This window comes from Caretta caretta, chromosome 7, assembly GCF_965140235.1.
Source record: "Caretta caretta isolate rCarCar2 chromosome 7, rCarCar1.hap1, whole genome shotgun sequence".
NCBI classification, from domain to species: domain Eukaryota; kingdom Metazoa; phylum Chordata; order Testudines; family Cheloniidae; genus Caretta; species Caretta caretta.
The window spans coordinates 30,983,068-31,001,009 of NC_134212.1; the positions used below are offsets into that span (position 1 = coordinate 30,983,068).

Consider the following 17,942-nt stretch of genomic DNA (forward strand, 5'->3'; position numbering starts at 1 on the left):
CCCCTCCTGCACCACTGCCCCCCCAGCCAAGCATGCCTGCCACCCTGCCCCCTGCCTGCAGCACCGCCTCCCCTGGCCACACACAACTGCTACCCTGTCCCTTTTCTGTAGCAGCACCACCCTCTCCAGCCACATGTGCCTGCCACCACATCCGAGTTCCTTCCATCTTCCCTCCCCCCTGCAACACTGCCCCCTGCCACGCATGCTTACCCCCAACAACACACCTGACCATGCCTCCCCCCACACACATGCACCTTCCACTTTATGTCACTCCACTGGGGTCCCAGCAGTAGTGCCTGCTGCAGTCCATCGCCCCCAGCTCAGCCATGTCCTCCGGGCTGAGGTCCCAGCCCCAAAGTTGGGCATTCTCAGCCAGGCGGGTGGGGTTGACAGACTTGGGGATCACCCCCACACCCTGGTGCAGGGCCCAGCGTAGAAGAACCTGGGCAGGGGTACGTCCCTGGCGCTCCGCCACCCGCCCTACCTCTGCCCGCCCCAACAGCTGCCCACAGCCCAGTGAGGCATAGGCCTGGAGATGGATGCCATGCTGCTGGCAGAAGTCCCACAGCTCCCGCTGGGGCAGCTCTGGGTGGCACTCCACCTGCAGCACAGCTGGCGGCACCCGACAGTGGGCCAGCAGCTCCTGCAGGTGTCCCAGGGTGTAGTTGGAAACGCCTATCGCCCGCAGGTGCCCAGCGTGGTACATCTGCTCCAGCACCCGCCAGCTCTCCCAGCGCCGCTCCCGGTTGCCCTTGTCCCCTTGGGGCTTGCCCTGTGTGCCTGGCCAGTGGATGAGATAGAGATCCAGGTAGCCACAGGCCAGCTGCTCCAGACTGCGCAGGCAGGCAGCCTCGGCTTCGACCTTGCCCTGGTCCCGTGGACCCAGCTTGGTGGTGAGGAAGATGTCAGAGCGTGCTAGGCTATGATGGGGCAGCAGGGCACCCAGTGCTTGCCCAATCGCTGCCTCATTGCCATAGACAGCAGCTGTGTCAAAGGAGCGGTAGCCATGGGCTAGGGCAGCGTCCACACACTGGGACACGAGCTCAGCCCCTTGCAGGCGGAAAGTGCCCATGCCAAGCAGGGGCATTCGGGTTCCACTGTTCAGTTGCACAGTCTGCTCCGTGGGCCTACGGGAGGAATAAAGGCAGGTGTTAGGGACGCCACCGCCGCTTTCAGGGCAGTGACTGGAGAGAAGGCGTGTGCATGCAAAGCCGAGCTACAAGCCTGCACGAGAGGGAGGGGACGCCCATGCACGTCTGCGCCACGAGCATCCACGGGGATATGCGTACGAACCTGCCCGCCGCAAGTGCGCGAGGGGGATGCGGGACTCGCCCTAGCCTGCACCGCAAGGGTGCACGAGATGCCAGCGCAGATCCGCACCGTGCGAGGTGGAGGGGATGCGCTTATTGACCCTGCCCCGCCCTCGCCCCGGGGAGCCAGTGCACCCACCTCCAGAGTCCGGCCGCCCACGGCCCAGGCGCCGCCCCGCCGGCGGCGACCCCCGGGGCGCTGCCCCAACACACACACACTCACTCACCCGAGCGACGCCCCCGCCTCCTCCATGGCTCCGGCGCAACTTCCTCCACGTGACCAGGGGCGGAGCCGGGACCTTCCAATCCCCGTCGGGGGGCGGAGCTCCTGGTGCAAGGGCTGGAAGAAGTGAAAGAGGGAGCGCGCGCCGCTCGCACTAGGGAGCTGTCCGGCTGCTGTCGAGCGGGGTCCGGGCGGGGTGCGCTGCTGCAGTCATGCAGCTTCCCCGGGTGCACACATGCAACCCTGGGGCTTTAGATCTGTCCGGCTGCATCGTGCATGCACGTACCCCACGCTGCACTTCTGCGCCTCACGAATAAAGTGGGGTGCTAATACTCCACTTTTCACCCCTCCGGGCCAGGCATAAATCGGGGTGCACCACGCTGCACCCCTGCCTTTTAGCTATAAATCAGTTTGCATGGTGCATGCATGTATCCACGCTGTATCCCTGTGCCTTGGGTACAAATCAGGGTGTATGTATGTACCTTACACTGTACCCTGGTATAAATTGGGGTGCATGCTGCATGTGCGTACCCCACACTGCACCCCCTGTCCCTCGGGTATAAAGGTGCATGAATATACCCCATACTGTATCTGAGGCTTAGCTATAAATTGTGGCACACAGAGCATGCCCCATGGGCATAATTCAGAGCGCAGAGTTTGCTGAGACCGCTGCTATCATGCTGGCCAATATTGCCTCTGTTTCTTTGTACTCCCTCATCTGTTTATATTCATCTGTTCAGATTGGAAGGGCTTTGGCAGGGACTGTCTTTGTTCCAGTTGTACAGTGCCTAGCACAATGAGGTCCTGGTCCATGACTAGGGTTCCTAGGTGCTACAAAAAGAAAAGGAGGACTTGTGGCACCTTAGAGACTAACCAATTTATTTGAGCATGAGCTTTCGTGAGCTACAGCTCACTTCATCGGTGAAGTGAGCGTCACTTCAAGCTCACGAAAGCTCATGCTCAAATAAATTGGTTAGTCTCTAAGGTGCCACAAGTCCTCCTTTTCCTTTTGCGAATACAGACTAACACGGCTGTTACTCTGAAACCTAGGTGCCACAGTAATACAAATAATGAAGGGTGAATGCATGTACCCCACATTCCACCCCTGTATAAATCCTTGGTGCACACATGTACCCCCATGTTACACTCCCGCATCTTAGTAATAAATCAGAGAGCATGGTGCATGCACCAACCCCACACTGCATCCCTGCGCTTCAGCTATAAACCAGGGTGCACAACAGCATGCATGTACCCATACTGCATGCCTGCACCTCAAGGTGCATGCTCAGTATGTGCACTATGAGCTTTTACTGCTGCATGGTTTCTACCTGCATGCCGCCTGCTATGTCTCTGTTCTTAAGGGTCAACAGACAACCCATGGCAACATATTTGTGACATGTGCATTCTGCTGTGGGCATCTCCTGTGGTAGAGCTTCTGCCTTATTGGGGGCCCCTAGCACAGCACTCAGCCCCACACCTGGGCAGAATCTCCCCAGCCCCAGGACCCAACAACAACCATGCTAACCTCCCAATCCCATGGGCAACATCTTCCCCCCACCCTACCCTGTTAGCCACCAGCCCTCACCCTGGGGAACTGCCCCTTCCCCAGCACTGTCACATTAAACCCTCATCTTCTGTGGAAGATGGAACCCCCACTCTTTATTTCCCCTTCCTCCCTTGACCCTGGGTGAACCCCCTCCCCTGCCCAAACCTTCCCCCCTACCATGTTACCATCCCGCCTCTAGGAGAGCCCCTGCCCCTTGCTCCTTCCTTGTCCTGGTGGACCCCTTATTCCCTGTTGCCCCGCCCCCCGCCTTCGGTAGTCCCCTCTCCTCCCGATCACATTACCTCCCTGCCCAACCCCGGGGAACCCCTTTCCCGCCGACCCCTTCATCCTGCCAACCCCAAGGGAGCCTCCCCTCCCGTCCCCCCCAAATCTGCTGCCCCCGCTCTCCTTAGGGGGCCAGGACTGGACTCCCTGGTGCGGAGTCTGAATGAACCTGCAGGGTGCAGAACCAGCCAACGACCAGCAGAGGACGCCCCGCATCGCTGCCTGGACGCTGGTTTGGAAGTAGCAGCTTGGGGTGAGGGGCGGCGCAGGAGTGAATGAATCCCGAGCCAGCGCTCCCCCCTCGCCCCCCACCCCGATCCGCTCCTAGACTCCATAATCACCTCCCGCTCCAAGGGAGACCCCCCCACGCATGACTCAGCTCCAGACCCCATTACCACCCCTCAGCCCTGAGTGTCCCCTCGGCCCCCAGATCCCATCTCAGACCCCCAAAGCAACACCTGACCCCTAACCCCATAGACGCCCCTCAAGCACAAGGAGGGCACCCTCGCTTGAAACCATAGTCCAGCAACCCCTTCCCCCTCTCGGAAGCTTTCTTCATACCGATCCCCACAGCGCCTCCCCCACTGCCTGGGAGCCCCCACCTCCCACCCCGCCTGGGAGCCCCTCCACACTCCACATCTCCCTCACCCCCCAATGGAACCCCCTCACCTTCCAGCCTTGTATCTCCCACCCTGTGCCCCCTCTCAGTCCCGTCCCCCCGCTGCAACCCCAGATTTCAATGCTGACCTGCCCCCATCGGCCAAATTCCCCCCCCCCCGCCGGATCTAGCAGAGGAATATACCTGAGGCACCCCCGCAACCGGTACCGCCACAAACCTGTATGGGGGCATAATCCTGCCCTCCCGCCACGCGCCGGATGAAACGCTTGGAAAACGCCCACTGAAGAGGGGGACTCCCGGGACCCCTCCCTCACAGTGGGGAGAGGAAGGAAGATGCCCCCTCCTCCCCACCCCGCTCACTGGGGTGGGACGGGGGCTGGGAGCTCCAGGGTGGTTTGCAATGGAGCTGGCTAGATGGGGGAGTAGCAGGGGGGAAGGGATCAGATAAGGACACGGACTCTTTCCCCCTCCGTCTGGGAGCCGCAGACAATGGGGGTGTCTGAAGAATGCGACGAGGGGAACAGCCAGACAGGACTACAGAATAGGAGAGGGAAGGGGGTGACTGGGAGCTCCCCCCACAGCCAGCGCTCCCACCACTCCCTACAGCGCCCCCTGCTGGAAGAGGCGGGTCTGGAGAAGCCAGGAGATCCTCCCACAGCCGGCTCTCCCACCACTCCCTACAGCGCCCCCTGCTGGGAGAGGGGTTGCGGGGATCCCCCGGAGAACAAGAGGGGGTTGAGGGCAGGTGGGGAAGCGTTTGGAGGGGGAACTGGCGGCTGATGACATATGCCGGAGAGCGTTTGTAGGATGGAGCTTGGGGGGGGGGCAGGGTCTGGAAGAGAGGGATTGGGGGGGAGGGAGCTGGGGTCGGGGAGCAGCAGAGGCGCAGCTGGAAGGTTTCCTCCTCCCTTCGTCAGTGTCTGACTTGCAGGCGTGGGTGCGGGGGGGGGTTTACTAGTTTGCAATGAAGCGTATGAGGACCCCCGCCCACTGAGCTCCCCCCCCCATCTCGGTTCCGGCGGCAGGGTGAGGGTGTGCTGCTGTTTTGCAGTGGGGGCCCCCTCCCGGCTTAGCTGGCCGTGCTAGGAGCCCCCACCCCCCCATCCCCATTGCAGGCTGCACACGGTGCCCTCCCCAGCCAGCCATCCCTCGCCAGGGTGGAGCATGAAGCTGCCAGCGGGAGCATCCTCAGCCTGTCCCCGGCAGTCGGGTTCGCTCCGCCGTTTTGCTGGTGCCCGCAGCCTGGCGGCAGAGGGGACCCCGGCCCCCCCCAGATCGGGGGGGAGCTCGGCTGGGGGGCTCTGCGGGAAGGGGCGGAGGCACAGGGTGTGGAGGGGATCGTGCAGACCCCCCCTCCTCTCCCAGCTGCGGATGGACCAGTGACTCCAGGAGCAGCCCTGTGCCCCCTCGAACGCCAGCTAACGGGGGTCCGCTCCTTTGCTCCCCACAGATCTGAGCAGCGGCAGGGGGAGCGTCTGTGCAGCCCGCCCCAGAGGGGAGGTGGTGCTGCCACCTGACCCCACAGTCCGGTAAGCGGGAGCTTGGGGAGAGGGGTTGCGGGGGAAAGCTGCCTCCCATGGATCTGAGCCGGGAGGTGCGTGGACTCTGCCTTGGGGGGAGGGGGGAAGCGACCGCTCCCCCTGCCTGACTGATGCCCAGGGAAGACCCCCCCGGGGGCTCCGGGTGGGGGGTGTTGGGGAATCCTGCCTCGTTTACATCTTTAATCCCCCTGAATTTATTTGCAGCTCCTCCCCAATCGAGGAAAGGTGCATAGAAAAAAAAAGGGGGGGGGATTTGAGAGAGGTAAAATTTGGGGGGGATGGAGGGAGCTGGTCTGCATGTGTCCAATTCTGCATTCCTGGGCTGTCTTGCTGGAGGGGGAGGACCCAGACACATGGGGGAGGGCGGGGGGGGAGGGAAGGGGCGGGGTGAGATTGCTGGGATGTGTTGTGTGTGTCTTGGTATGGGGGGCTGGGGGCACAGGAGACCTGGCCCCAAGAGGGGTGGGGGGTTGGAGAGATGGCACTGGGCTGCAGGGGCCTGACTCTGGCTTTTGTGGATTTAAAAAAAATATTCCAGACAGCAGGGGGCTGCCCCTCCCCTGCCCTATAGAACTGCCCCCCAAAGCTGATGCTCCCCCCCACCAAACTTCCCCCTCCAACCTTGGGGAGCTCCCCCTACCCCCCCAAAGAGCCCCCACCTGGGGCTCTTCCCCCTCTACAGAGCCATCCCCACATCTCCCCCAACCTGGGGCACTGAGTCTCTACTCCGGGTCTCACTGCCCCCCACATTGCTGTCATCTTGCCCCTGGGGCTCTCCCCTCCCCCAGCTCTCCAGGAAATTCTGTTGCCTGAAACAGCTTGGGCTCAGCTGTCTTCTGTTTGGGGAGGGAGGTGATCTCCTCCATTGGAGGGCAGGGTAATCGCCGCCCCCTGCTCCTCTGCCATCCCCAGTACTGGGGTGGCCTAGGGTCATGCATGAGAACTGGACAGCAAACGGAAAGTGCCTTGCACTGAGGGGATGGGGGCATGCATGCAGTGCCTTGCATGGGCGGACAGGAGGGGATGCATGGGCAACATTTTGCATGGGGGATGTATGTGCAACACACAACAGTATGGTGCATGTATCCACCCAGCCCTGCAGGTACAGGGACCCTGGGCCTATACTAATGGTGCACACCCGTGCATGCGGTCACACACTGACAACCCACAGTCAGCCACAGCCACGACCCACCTGGAGCAGTGCCTTGCATGCTCACCCACGGCTCTTGCACACCTGGAGCAGCACCTTGCATGGTCATCCATGGTCCCTAGAGCAGTGCCTTGCACACGCTCCCACATCCCTGCACATCCAGAGCAGTGCCTTGCATGCTCATGCATGGCCCTCATGCACCCAGAGCAATGCCTCACAGGCTCACCTATGGCCCCCGTGCACCCAGAGCAGTGCCTTGCACACACACTCATGGTCTCCATGCATCGCCTCGCATGCTCACCCGTGGCCCCCGTGCACCCAGAGCAGTGCCTTGCACACACACTCATGGTCTCCATGCATCGCCTCGCATGCTCACCCGTGGCCCCCGTGCACCCAGAGCAGTGCCTTGCATACTCTTCCACAGTCCTGTTCACACTCTGGTGAGACATCCCCCTGCCAAAGAGTTCAGTATGGAGGCACCTGGCATGGTCTGAGGTGAAGTTCATGTGCCCCCCCAGCCAGCCCCACCCACTCCTGCAATCCTAGCCCCCAGGTCTGTGGAAGATGGTCCTGGGAAGATGGTCCTGTGCATGTTCACCAGCACAGTCTTTGCACACTTACCCCTCTACAACTGAAACCCTGCTACACTCGTTTGAGTTTCTCCTTGCTCACCCTACTGTCCCTTAGTGCAACCCTTGCACGGCCACATTTAGCTTGCAGAATGTTACCCTGGGGAGAATTGCAACCCCTCCCCACTGTGTGTTGTTTTGCAGGACTGCAGCCCGCTTGGCAAAGGGCATCTCCCCTCATGGGGAGGAGGCTCCTATCTCCAAACTGGGAGAGAGGAGAGTTGCAGGGTGTAAAGTGCTCCCAGTCCCCCCACCCGCCCTGTATCCCAAGTCATGGGGAGATCACTGGTATAGCTCAGCCTGGCACAGGCTGCAGGGACAGGAAGGCAGTTCGGGAATGGGGGGGACTCTGGGGATGGGATGGGGGATTGCAAGGGGCACAAACTCCCTGGGGATGGGGTGGGAGGAATGGAAGTCAAGGCAGAGTGGGGGCTTCTGGAACATTCAGTGGGGTAGGGAGGGCCCGGGGTGGAGGGCTCCTCCAGTCACTGGTCCCCAGCCCCATCTCTGGGGGGTCCCCAGTTGGTGCTGATGAGGGGTGTGTGTGGTTGTGGGGGTGAGGAACCAGCACAGGGGAGGAGTGTGAGCTGAGGGGAGTTTGGGGGGAGGAGGGGGCCAGCATGGGGGGTTCTTGAGCTGTGGGCACCCACCGGGATGGAGGGGAGTGTCCACACCAAACCTCACCGCCTGAGCAAATTAATGGGGACTCCTAAAAATCCATTAAACTCAGCAGAGGAAGGGTCAACCCCTGCAGTATCTCCAGCCCCAAGACCAAGGAGTCACCCCCGCCCCCACATGGACACAGGCCGAGTGAGGGGCTGGAGTTGGGGCAGACACCACATTCACAAGCTCTGCCAGCACCTGGTTGGACGGGCACTGGTGTGGGTTTGGGCTCTGTATACTAAACTGGCTGAGGGGGTCACTCCCAACTGCTCCCCCTGACCCTGCCATGGGGACAATCCTGCTGCCCCATGGCGGGGAGGTTAGAGCCCCCTAATGCAGCCTGATGGGGCAGCTGGTGCTCAGCAGGGCTTGGAAAGGGCACGAGGGGCCCCCCTCCTCTCAGTACCCATCTGGGGCAAGCACCAGCCCTGTGGTGCCCAGCTGGGCCCAAGCATCATTTATGTCTGACTGGTGCTGTCTCTTGACCCATTGAGCACAGATGGGTCCTGTGAACCAGCTACCAGCACTGCCTTGAACCACTGGCATGGATCATGGGACACAGAGTCAGAGAACCCAAGAGTCCTGGCTCCCAGCATTCTCCTCTCCCTCTCCTGCCTCCCGCACTCAAAGATCAGAGAGGACCGGGAACCAGGACTCCTGGGTTCCATTTCCAGCCTGGGAGGGGAGTGGGTCCAGTAGCTGAGGACTCCTGGGTTTTTAACCAACGCCCTGTCTCCAGGAGGGGAGGGAGATGCAGTGGGCAATGGAGGCTGAGCTGGATGCAGTATGTTTTGCGGCCTCCCGTGTTAAAGGGTCAGGGTGGGTATTGCCATGGTGGTGGAACTGAGGGAAAGATGGGGAGGAGTAGACCCTGGGGGAAGTACCCCAGAGGGGGGCTGGCCCCGCTGCTCCTTATGGATGGATGCTGTGGCCCCAGGTCTGCCTGTGCCATCCAGAACACCCACCACTTCTTCCTAGCTTTGCCCCTCCACTTCATGAGGGAGTGGGCACCCTGTTCTACCCCAGATCCTCCCAACGTCACAAGGAAGCAGCCGCACCCATCCCCTTCCAGCCCACAAGGAAGGGGATGACCTCCCAGCCCTCCTCCCCACCAGCCCCACTAGGTACCATGTGTCTTCCTCATTCCTCACTATGCCCCCTCCTCTCTTGCAGGTCCTGCCTGCCCACCCCTACTCCCACCATGCCTCACCTGTCCCACCTTGGGGCCTCTACCTTCTTCCTCCTCCTGGCCTTGAGCCTCCCGCTGCACCAGGCCAAGGTGGAGGAGGGGCTGAGGAGTCCAACCCAGGGAGCATCATCGCTGGATGGGGCTAATGTCAGCACCTTGTGCCAGGAGGCCTCAGAGTGCCAGGAGGGAGTGATCCTGCCTGTGTGGCTACCCCAGAACCCCTCGGTGGGCGACAAGGTGGCCCGGGCCATCGTGTACTTCGTGGCAATGATCTACATGTTCCTGGGCATGTCCATCATTGCCGACCGCTTCATGGCCTCCATCGAGGTCATCACCTCGCAGGAGAAAGAGATCACTGTGAAGAAGGCCAATGGTGAGACCAGCACCACCACTATCCGCATCTGGAACGAGACAGTCTCCAACCTGACGCTCATGGCGCTGGGTTCCTCAGCGCCCGAGATCATGCTCTCCATCATCGAGATCGTGGGCCACAACTTCCAGGCAGGCGACATGGGGCCCAGCACCATCGTGGGCAGTGCCGCCTTCAACATGTTTGTCATCATCGCTGTGTGCGTGCACGTGGTGCCCGAGGGCGAGACGCGCAGGATCAAGCACCTGCGCGTCTTCTTTGTTACGGCTGCCTGGAGCATCTTCGCCTACATCTGGCTCTACCTCATCCTGGCCTGCTTCTCCCCCGGTGAGGTGGAGGTGTGGGAAGGCCTGCTCACTTTCCTCTTCTTCCCCATCTGCGTGGTGCAGGCCTGGCTGGCCGACCGCCGCCTCCTCTTCTACAGGTACATGCAGAAGAAGTACCGCGCTGACAAGGCCCGGGGCCTGATCATTGAGACAGAAGGCGACGCTTCCCTCCCCAAGCTGGAGGTGGAGTTGGACAGCGCCCAGGCCAGCGGAATGGGCGAGGCAGACAAGGACGGGGACGAGGAGGCCCGGCGTGACATGGCGCGCACCCTGAGGGACCTGCGGCAGAAGCACCCAGAGAAGGACATGGAGCAGCTGATTGAGATGGCGAACTACCATGTGCTGGTGCAGCAGCAAAAGAGCCGGGCCTTCTACCGCATCCAGGCTACCCGCATGATGATCGGAGCGGGCAACATCCTGAAGAAGCACGCAGCCGACCAGGCGCGCAAGGCGCTGAGTCTGCCGGAGGTGCGCCCCGAGGACGATGACTCGCTCACCAGGGTGACCTTCGAGCCGGCGCTGTACCAGTGCTTTGAGAACTGCGGTGCCGTGGTGCTGACGGTGGAGCGGCGCGGTGGTGACGTGGCCCGCATGGCCGTGCGTGTGGATTTCCGCACCGAGGACGGCACGGCCAATGCCGGCTCGGACTACGAGTACGCCGAGGGCACGCTGCTCTTCAAGCCGGGAGAGACGCAGCGCGAGATCCGCGTGGGCATCATCGACGATGACATCTTCGAGGAGGACGAGTACTTCCGCGTGCACCTCAGCAACGTGCAGGCTGCCTGGGCCGAGCCGGGCGCTGAGCCGCCCCCCAAGGCCTGCCTGGGCCCCGCCGCCACTGCCACCGTCACCATCTTCGACGACGATCATGCCGGCATCTTCACCTTTGAGGGCGCCTCGGTGCGGGTCAGCGAGAGCGTGGGGGCCGTGCGGGTGCGGGTGCTGCGCACCTCAGGGGCCCGGGGCTGCGTGGCCCTGCCCTACCGCACCATGGAGGGTACCGCAAAGGCTGGGGAGGACTATGAGGAGGCCGAGGGCAAGGTGGAGTTCCTCAACGACGAGATCACGTGAGAGACATGGAGGGGGGAGATGGGGGAGCGCCGAAGGGGAGCAGGTACAAAGGGGCAAGGTCGGGAAGGGCAGGGACAGCAAGGTGAGGGAGAACGGGGCTGGGGGAGGTTACAAGGATCAGGCAGCAGGGCTTTGGGGGAGCAGTGGGAGGAGGGGACAGCTGCTGAGGGGGCAATCAGGGTGCTGGATAGCAGGGAGAAGGGCACCTGATGTGTATGTGAGGGGGACAATGGCCAGGGAAAGGTGGGTCAAGGACAAGGTGCGTGTGGGGTGGTCAGAGGAGCAGGTATCTGGCAGGGAACCAAGGATAACAGGAGGGCCATGGATGGGGACTGAGGAGCACCGGCAGAGCTGGAGGGCAGAGCCCAAGGCTGGGCTAGCCGGGGGCTGCACATCAGTGTGGAGGGGCACTGGCAGGGGGCTGAACGAGGCAATTGCTGGAGCAGCCATTCTCCCCAATGGCTGAGCCTGGAGCCCATGTGGGGTGCGTGAGCATCTTCACTTCAGCAGAGCTGGGAGCAGGGGATGTTTGTTGCAGCTACTTTGCAGCTCCAGATACCAGGGGTTCAACCCCAACCTCCTTGGGCAACTGGTAGGTGAAATGGAAAGCAGGGGGCACCGAGTCCCCTTCCCCACACTGAACATGGGCTCTCCTCCTCCATCCCTTGCCCCCAACCCCACTCCCCAATTCAATCAACTGCACTGAAAATGGAAAACTAATTTCAGAGAAGGATAAATTCCCCCCGCTTCACCCCTCCCGGTGTCTCCATGACAACAGTGAGCTTTCCCCCCAGACATGAGCCCAGACAAGGGGTTGGGGGAGCCCTCGATCTCCTGTTCACCAGTGCAATTAGGGGGGAGGGGCGTGCATGTGATGGTGGTGAACCAGTGAGTGTGAGCAGGTGGGAGAGCGGTCATGCCCCCCAGGTGGGAGCAGAGCCCAGCACACCAGTACTCAGGTGAGGTGGGTGCAAATCAATGGGGCGCAGCCATGGGCTGCCCCAGGAGCTCGCCGGCCTGCAGCGGGGTAGCTCAGGCCAAGGGTGCGGAGTGGGGGATATTAGGGCTCTGTATTGGGGGTCAGTGATAGTGGAGATCAGGGAGAACATTAGGGCCAGCTGGGGTGTATGGGGAGGGCACAGGCTGTGCTGAGGATGTGAGACGCTCTGTGCTGAGATCCCTACAGCTGGCAGATAAACCTCCCTTGCTCCCCCTCTGCTCTTCTCCCCCCACACCGCCCCAGCTGCTCCCAGCACCGCCAGAGCGAAGGGCCCTTTGTGCTCATAATTAGAGAGCAGAACAGATGGCGCGCGGGGGGGGGGCGGGTACAGCCAGTGACTGCGCTGCCAGGGCCTGATCCCCAAGTGACCACATCCGGGGGGGTGGGGTTTGCAGGGAGCCCACAGCTGGGATAGCAGGGGGCTGGGGATCAGGACTGAGGGGGACTAGCGGAGCTGGGAGGGCAGTAGACTGTGGGGTAGAACTGAGGGGCACAGACAGAGCTATGTGGGGTGTGGGGGAGCCCGCAGCTGGGATAGCATGGGACTGGGATTGAGGGGCACCACAGAGCTGTGGGGGGAGCCTAGGGCTGGGTGAGCAAGAAGGGTGGGATCGAGGGGCACCTGCAGAGCTGGGGGGACTCCCCGGTTCAATAATGGGGTGAAGCAGCCCATTCCCCTGTGCTCTGTTAAAGGCCAATGGGATTGTGGGGCCTGGAGCCGCCTCCCCAAATGGCCCAAGCCTATTGGCTGATCCCCCTCTCCCGCACTCAGCTCTGCAGCATCCATTAACCCCCAACCTGCTGCTTGACATTTGTGGGAAGGGAGGGGAGCGATGAGGGGGGACAGAGATCTGTTTGAGGGGCGGGTGATGGGTGGGCAGGGAGGTGTCGCAGTGGAGGGGCTCAGTGGGTGGTTGGGGGAAGGGAGCAGTGGGGCGGTGTTCCCAGCTGTTCCCTTTTGTAATTACCTGCCCCAAATTAGCTTTGAGTTGATGCCAGCTGGGGGCAGGGGATAGTGGGGGGGGCAGCCTGGGTAGCGGGCTGATTGTGTACAAGCTAAGGTGGTAGCACAACCCCCTCCTTATGGGGCAAGGTCACCCACCCCAAATCAGGGGCCCCAGACCCTCACCTGCTCCAGTTGGAGCAGACAGCCCAGGATGAGCACCCCCTGCTCCTCACATGCAGCGGCCTTATCACCCTGTGCCCCACAACCAGCACCCCAGTCTCACCCTGTACCCCACAGCCAGCACCCCCATCTCACCTCGCCTCCCAATTTTTCCCTCTAGGAAATTCATCGAGATTAAAATAATCGATGACGAGGAATATGAGAAAAACAAGAATTTCCACCTGGAGCTGGGGCCCCCTGAACTGCTGGAGATGGGGCTGCGGCATGGTACGGGGGGCGGGGGGGAGGGCACAGTCCATGGTACTGGGGGGTGCAATGTGGATGGGGCGCTGGGCAGCACAGGGAAGTGGGGTGGGGGAAGCCAGAGACTAACAGTCCCTCTGCCTCTTCTCACCACAGGTGACTCTAATGAGAACCGCCCCACTGAGGGGGAGGAGGGGACCGCCATCGCCAAGATGGGGTGTCCCAGCCTTGGGGAACACCCCAAACTTGAGGTGGTGATTGAGGAGTCCTATGAGTTCAAGGTAAGTGCCCAAGTGTGTCCCTTCCCTCCTCCCCCATGCACTACCTGTGCCCCCTCTGCCCCATCCCTCTGGCTCCCCATGTGCCCCTTCTGCCCCCCCCACCCTACACCACCCTTCTCCAATGTCCCAGGTGCCCCATTCCCCCAGACCCCACAGCATCCCGTGCAACCTTTCCTGCCCCCCTCACTCAGGCACCCCACCAGCCTCCCTTCCCCTGCTTAGCTGGGCCAGAGACCAAGTCCACCAGCCTCCCCAGAGGACATCTCCCACACTCCATACCTGCCCCCCACGTGCTGTCTGCTCCAGTGCCCTTTCTGGCACAGCAGAATGGGGCGCAGAGGGATGATGCACCAGACTCAGGGACAGTTGCTCTCTTACCCCAGGAGTCCTTCTGCCCCCCACATACCTCACACAAGGCTGCCCAAGTCAGGAAGCCATTGAGGGGCACACATAGAGCCCAGGTGTGAGGGGGCGGTTCCCTAGGTACACCACCAGCCCCCAACATCTTCCTGCAGCTCCCAGCCTCCCCCCATTGAGCATCTCGGCTCTGGGCTTTGCTCCGCTCTGCCCCTATATTGCCATAGCTCCCACAATGGGCCTTGGGGCCAGAGCTGTCCCTTGGGTAGGGCAAACCAGGGCGACTGCTCCGGGCCCCGCGCTTTGGGGGGTCCTGTGGGCTGGTGCAATTGGCGAGTGCGGTCGATTCTGGAAGACATAGCGCAGGAACTAGGGGCGTGGAGGCTGCCACTGATGCACAGCGGGTCCCCCAAGCTGGCGGGGGCTGATTTGTCCCAGGCCCCACACCCCCTAGAGATGGCCCTGCTTAGGGCTGTGCCCACCATCTCAGCCCTCTTTATTCCCCCCCACACACAGAGTACTGTGGACAAACTGATCAAGAAAACCAACTTGGCACTGGTTGTGGGGAGCAGCAGCTGGAGGGAGCAATTCGTCAGTGCCGTGACGGTCAGCGCTGGTACGAAGAGGTGGGGCTGGAGGAGGAGAGGCTGGGGGAGTGCACCCCACCCAGGGATGGGCAGGACTTGGGGGGGACCCTATTCTCTCCTGCCCCAGGGCACAATGAGGAAGTGGGTGAGGAGCACTGGGGGGCTACAGGGAGGCAGTGGGAATGGGTACAGGGGGTTATCCCACTCTTACCTCTTCTCCCCCCCCGGCCAGGGGATGAGGACGAGGACGAGACAGGCGAGGAGCGGCTCCCGTCCTGCTTCGACTACATCATGCACTTCCTGACGGTGTTCTGGAAGGTTCTCTTTGCCTTCGTGCCCCCCACCGAGTACTGGGGGGGCTGGGCCTGCTTCCTTGTCTCCATCGCGCTCATTGGTGTGCTCACTGCGCTCACTGGTGACCTGGCCTCGCACTTCGGCTGCACCGTCGGCCTCAAGGACTCAGTCACTGCCGTGGTCTTCGTGGCCCTTGGCACCTCCGTGCCTGGTGAGTGGGGCAGGGGGACTTCACACAGGGGCTCCATGGGGCGAGGGGCTCTGTGCCTGGTGTCACGGAGTCAGGGCTATGGCCCAAGCCTATAACCAGTCTCCTGGGAGTGACCTCTTTAGCAGGCTGGGCCCCAGGGACCCACAGCTCCACCGGGGCAGGCCTGTGGCCTCCGAGATCGGGCCTTTCGGCAAGAGCTTTCCCTGTATCTCTCTGGGACTCCCTGCAGCAGGTCCAGGCAAGCCAGCAGGAGGCTTGGACTGTGCCCCTTTCCAGTTGCAATGCTCCCCGGGCACTGAAAAGGCAGCCTTTTCTAAATGGGGTTCCCATCGATGAGTCACCTGGCTGCTACAGCAGCTAAAAGTATCTAGGTTAGCACAGAGGAGGGGTTAAGCCATAGCTTACCCATGTCAAATCTGATGGGACAGCCAAGCTGTGCTGGACTGCAGCTCTGGCGCTCTCTCTCTCTCCCTCTCCCCCTTGTCTGTCTTCCCGGAGTGTTAGGTGTTGATGGTTCAGTCCTTGGGCATCTTTTTGTCTTGGGGGATGCTCATGGATTTGGGTCGGTTTCAGCCTGTTTAATGGCCCTGTTTGTTCCACCCATCTAGCCAGGCAACACCCACATCTCATGCCTCCTGCACTATCTTCGCAGGAGACTTACACTTATTTGTTACAATGCAAAGTGCAGAGGGAAACTGAGGCACGCATAGGCTTCATAAAAATAATACAGAAAATCCCCATTTTGTTACGTGTGGTGGGAGGGGGGTGTTGCATGCAGGGTGGGGTCTCTGTTTTGGGGTGGAGTGGGGCAGACGGGGGGTTCTATGCTTGGTTAGCAGGGGGTGGTAGGGAATGAGGCATTGGGTGGGGTGCTGTACTAATTCCCTTCCCTATGTCACCCCCTGCATCACCCCCTGCACTAACTTTTCTCTTCCCCTCTGCTCACTCCTCCAATGATCTAACTGAACTCTGCCCCAGTGACCCCCCATGCCTCACTCAAACCCTCCCCCTGCACCCTCACTGACTCTATTTCCCCTGACCCTATTAATCGCTGTCCCTCTGTCTTGCCTCCATTAACCCCTCCCCCCATTAACGCTTCACCCTGTCCTCCCCCATCAGCTCCTCTCCCGCCATTAACACTTCACTCTGGCCTGTCCCCCTCCCCACTAACCTGCCCTCTTCCATTGCAGACACCTTTGCCAGTCGGGCAGCGGCAATCCAGGACCAATACGCGGATGCCTCTATCGGCAACGTGACGGGCAGTAATGCAGTCAATGTCTTCCTGGGCATAGGGGTGGCCTGGACCATTGCGGCCGGGTACTGGGCCAGCCAGGGCCAGCGCTTTGTGGTGTCGCCGGGCACGCTGGCCTTCTCCGTCACGCTTTTCACTATCTTTGCCCTGCTGAGCATCGCTGTGCTGCTGTACCGGCGCCGAGCACCCGTGGGGGGCGAGCTGGGGGGTCCCCGCACCCCCAAAATCCTCACTGCCCTGCTCTTCTTCTGTTTCTGGCTCCTCTACATCCTGCTGGCTGCTCTGGAGGCTTACTGCCACATCCAGGGCTTCTGAGGGGTGGGGAGACCCCCATTCTCTGGCTGGTGGGACCCCCTCCAGCCTCAGTTCTGGGTGGGGAGAACTGTCCTGCCCCAGTTCTTGGGAGGCGAGGCCTCTGGCTGGGGGTGGGAAGTACTCACCAGCTCTGGGGAAAGCCCCTCACAACCCCTGGGAGGCTATGCCCCCGGCTCAGTGCTCGGGGGTGAGGGGACATTACAGCTGCTGCAGGAGCAAAGGACATTCCAACCTCCCCCATTGCCTGCCCCCCCTCAAACTGGGGAAGCCTCCCACACTGCAGTCCCCTTTCCCCACCCTGACACCCTTCCAGCTCTGGGGAAATCCCCAGCCCCCACTCAGTTCAAAAGGGGACAAAGGACATTCCAAGTGTAGACTGTCCCCTCCAGTGCATTTTGGATTTAGTTGGGGGCAAAGGTCATTCCATCCACACCCAAGAGCCCCTCCTGCCCCAAGCCCCTGCCACCAGCTGTTTCCCCACTTATGCCATGAGGTAGCAAGGACACAAGAGAGGGTAACTATGCCTGTAGGTGGCAGGATAGTTGGGCACACAGCAGCAGCCCAGCACACAGCAGCAGCCTCACCCGCAGGGCTGCAAGGGTCAGCACACAAATTGGAGAGGGGGCAGGGGAAAGAGGGTCAGTCTCTCTCTCGTCCACTTCGTTTTTAAACCTCCCTGCTCCCAAGCACATGGAATCTTGTGTCCCCCCAAAAAGCACCATTATTAATGGACTCTCACTGGGACAAGGGACAACCCCCTGGGATCTCAGTGGGGGAAAAGGCTCCAAATTCAATATTAGGGTCACCCCCATTGCCCTCCAAAACAGCACAAAGTCTTGCTAATGAAAATAGCAACAAATTGGGGTTCATTCCCTCCTCTCCATTCCATCCCATACAGAGCCCAGATTTCTATTCTGTTGATTTTATTTAAAAAGATAGAAAAGAATATTTTATTTTGTATTTAACAACAACAACAGAGCCCCACGCTCCAGATTCCTCCCCGGAGAACTGGGCTGTGGAGATAACTGATGCAGCCATACCCCCCTTCCGGTGCATGGTCTCTTGTCCTGGCGTCTGCCTTTTGTTAGCATTTGTGAGTCAATATATGTGTTTGCACTTGTCCATCTGTCCGTCTGTGTCTGCCTGTTGCTGGCTGGTTAGACCCCCAATGTTTCCTGCTCCTAGTAGTTCCCCCTTCCCCGTCACACCCCCAGTGCCTGCATCTTTCATTTGTTTGGAAAAAAAAAAAAAAGAGAAACATAAAACTTTGTACTAAAAGTGTTGTGTCTTTGTGCTTCAGGGCAGGGGGGACTGGCTGGGGGAGCGTGGGATGGGATACGGGGCCTTTCCCGCC

General features: G+C 60.9%; 2 protein-coding genes across 7 annotated transcripts; one reads left to right on the plus strand and one right to left on the minus strand.

Annotated features, from left to right (window-relative positions):
- Positions 1-13: 13 nt before the first annotated feature.
- Positions 14-4,302, minus strand: LOC125640630 (glyoxal reductase-like). 2 transcript variants are annotated; one of them, XM_048859433.2, is made up of 3 exons: positions 4,201-4,302; positions 1,538-1,650; positions 14-1,127 (listed from the first exon to the last, which is right to left on the minus strand). In XM_048859433.2, the coding sequence occupies exons 2-3, from the start codon at positions 1,561-1,563 to the stop codon at positions 263-265; spliced, it is 891 nt and encodes a 296-aa protein (XP_048715390.1). In that variant the 5' UTR covers positions 1,564-1,650; positions 4,201-4,302; the 3' UTR covers positions 14-262. The 2 variants fall into 2 exon arrangements, with proteins under 2 accessions (XP_048715390.1, XP_074986494.1); XM_075130393.1 differs by lacking the exon at positions 4,201-4,302 and having other exon boundaries at positions 15-1,127; positions 1,450-1,539.
- Positions 4,303-4,414: 112 nt separating this feature from the next.
- Positions 4,415-17,866, plus strand: LOC125640619 (sodium/calcium exchanger 1-like). 5 transcript variants are annotated; one of them, XM_048859407.2, is made up of 8 exons: positions 4,422-4,728; positions 5,434-5,512; positions 9,140-10,918; positions 13,209-13,315; positions 13,448-13,572; positions 14,446-14,545; positions 14,749-15,021; positions 16,212-17,866. In XM_048859407.2, the coding sequence occupies exons 1-8, from the start codon at positions 4,473-4,475 to the stop codon at positions 16,586-16,588; spliced, it is 3,096 nt and encodes a 1,031-aa protein (XP_048715364.1). In that variant the 5' UTR covers positions 4,422-4,472; the 3' UTR covers positions 16,589-17,866. The 5 variants fall into 5 exon arrangements, with proteins under 5 accessions (XP_048715363.1, XP_048715365.1, XP_048715364.1 ...); XM_048859406.2 differs by having other exon boundaries at positions 4,415-4,728; positions 13,209-13,572; XM_048859408.2 differs by lacking the exon at positions 16,212-17,866 and having other exon boundaries at positions 4,419-4,728; positions 14,446-14,555; positions 14,749-14,909.
- Positions 17,867-17,942: the final 76 nt, after the last annotated feature.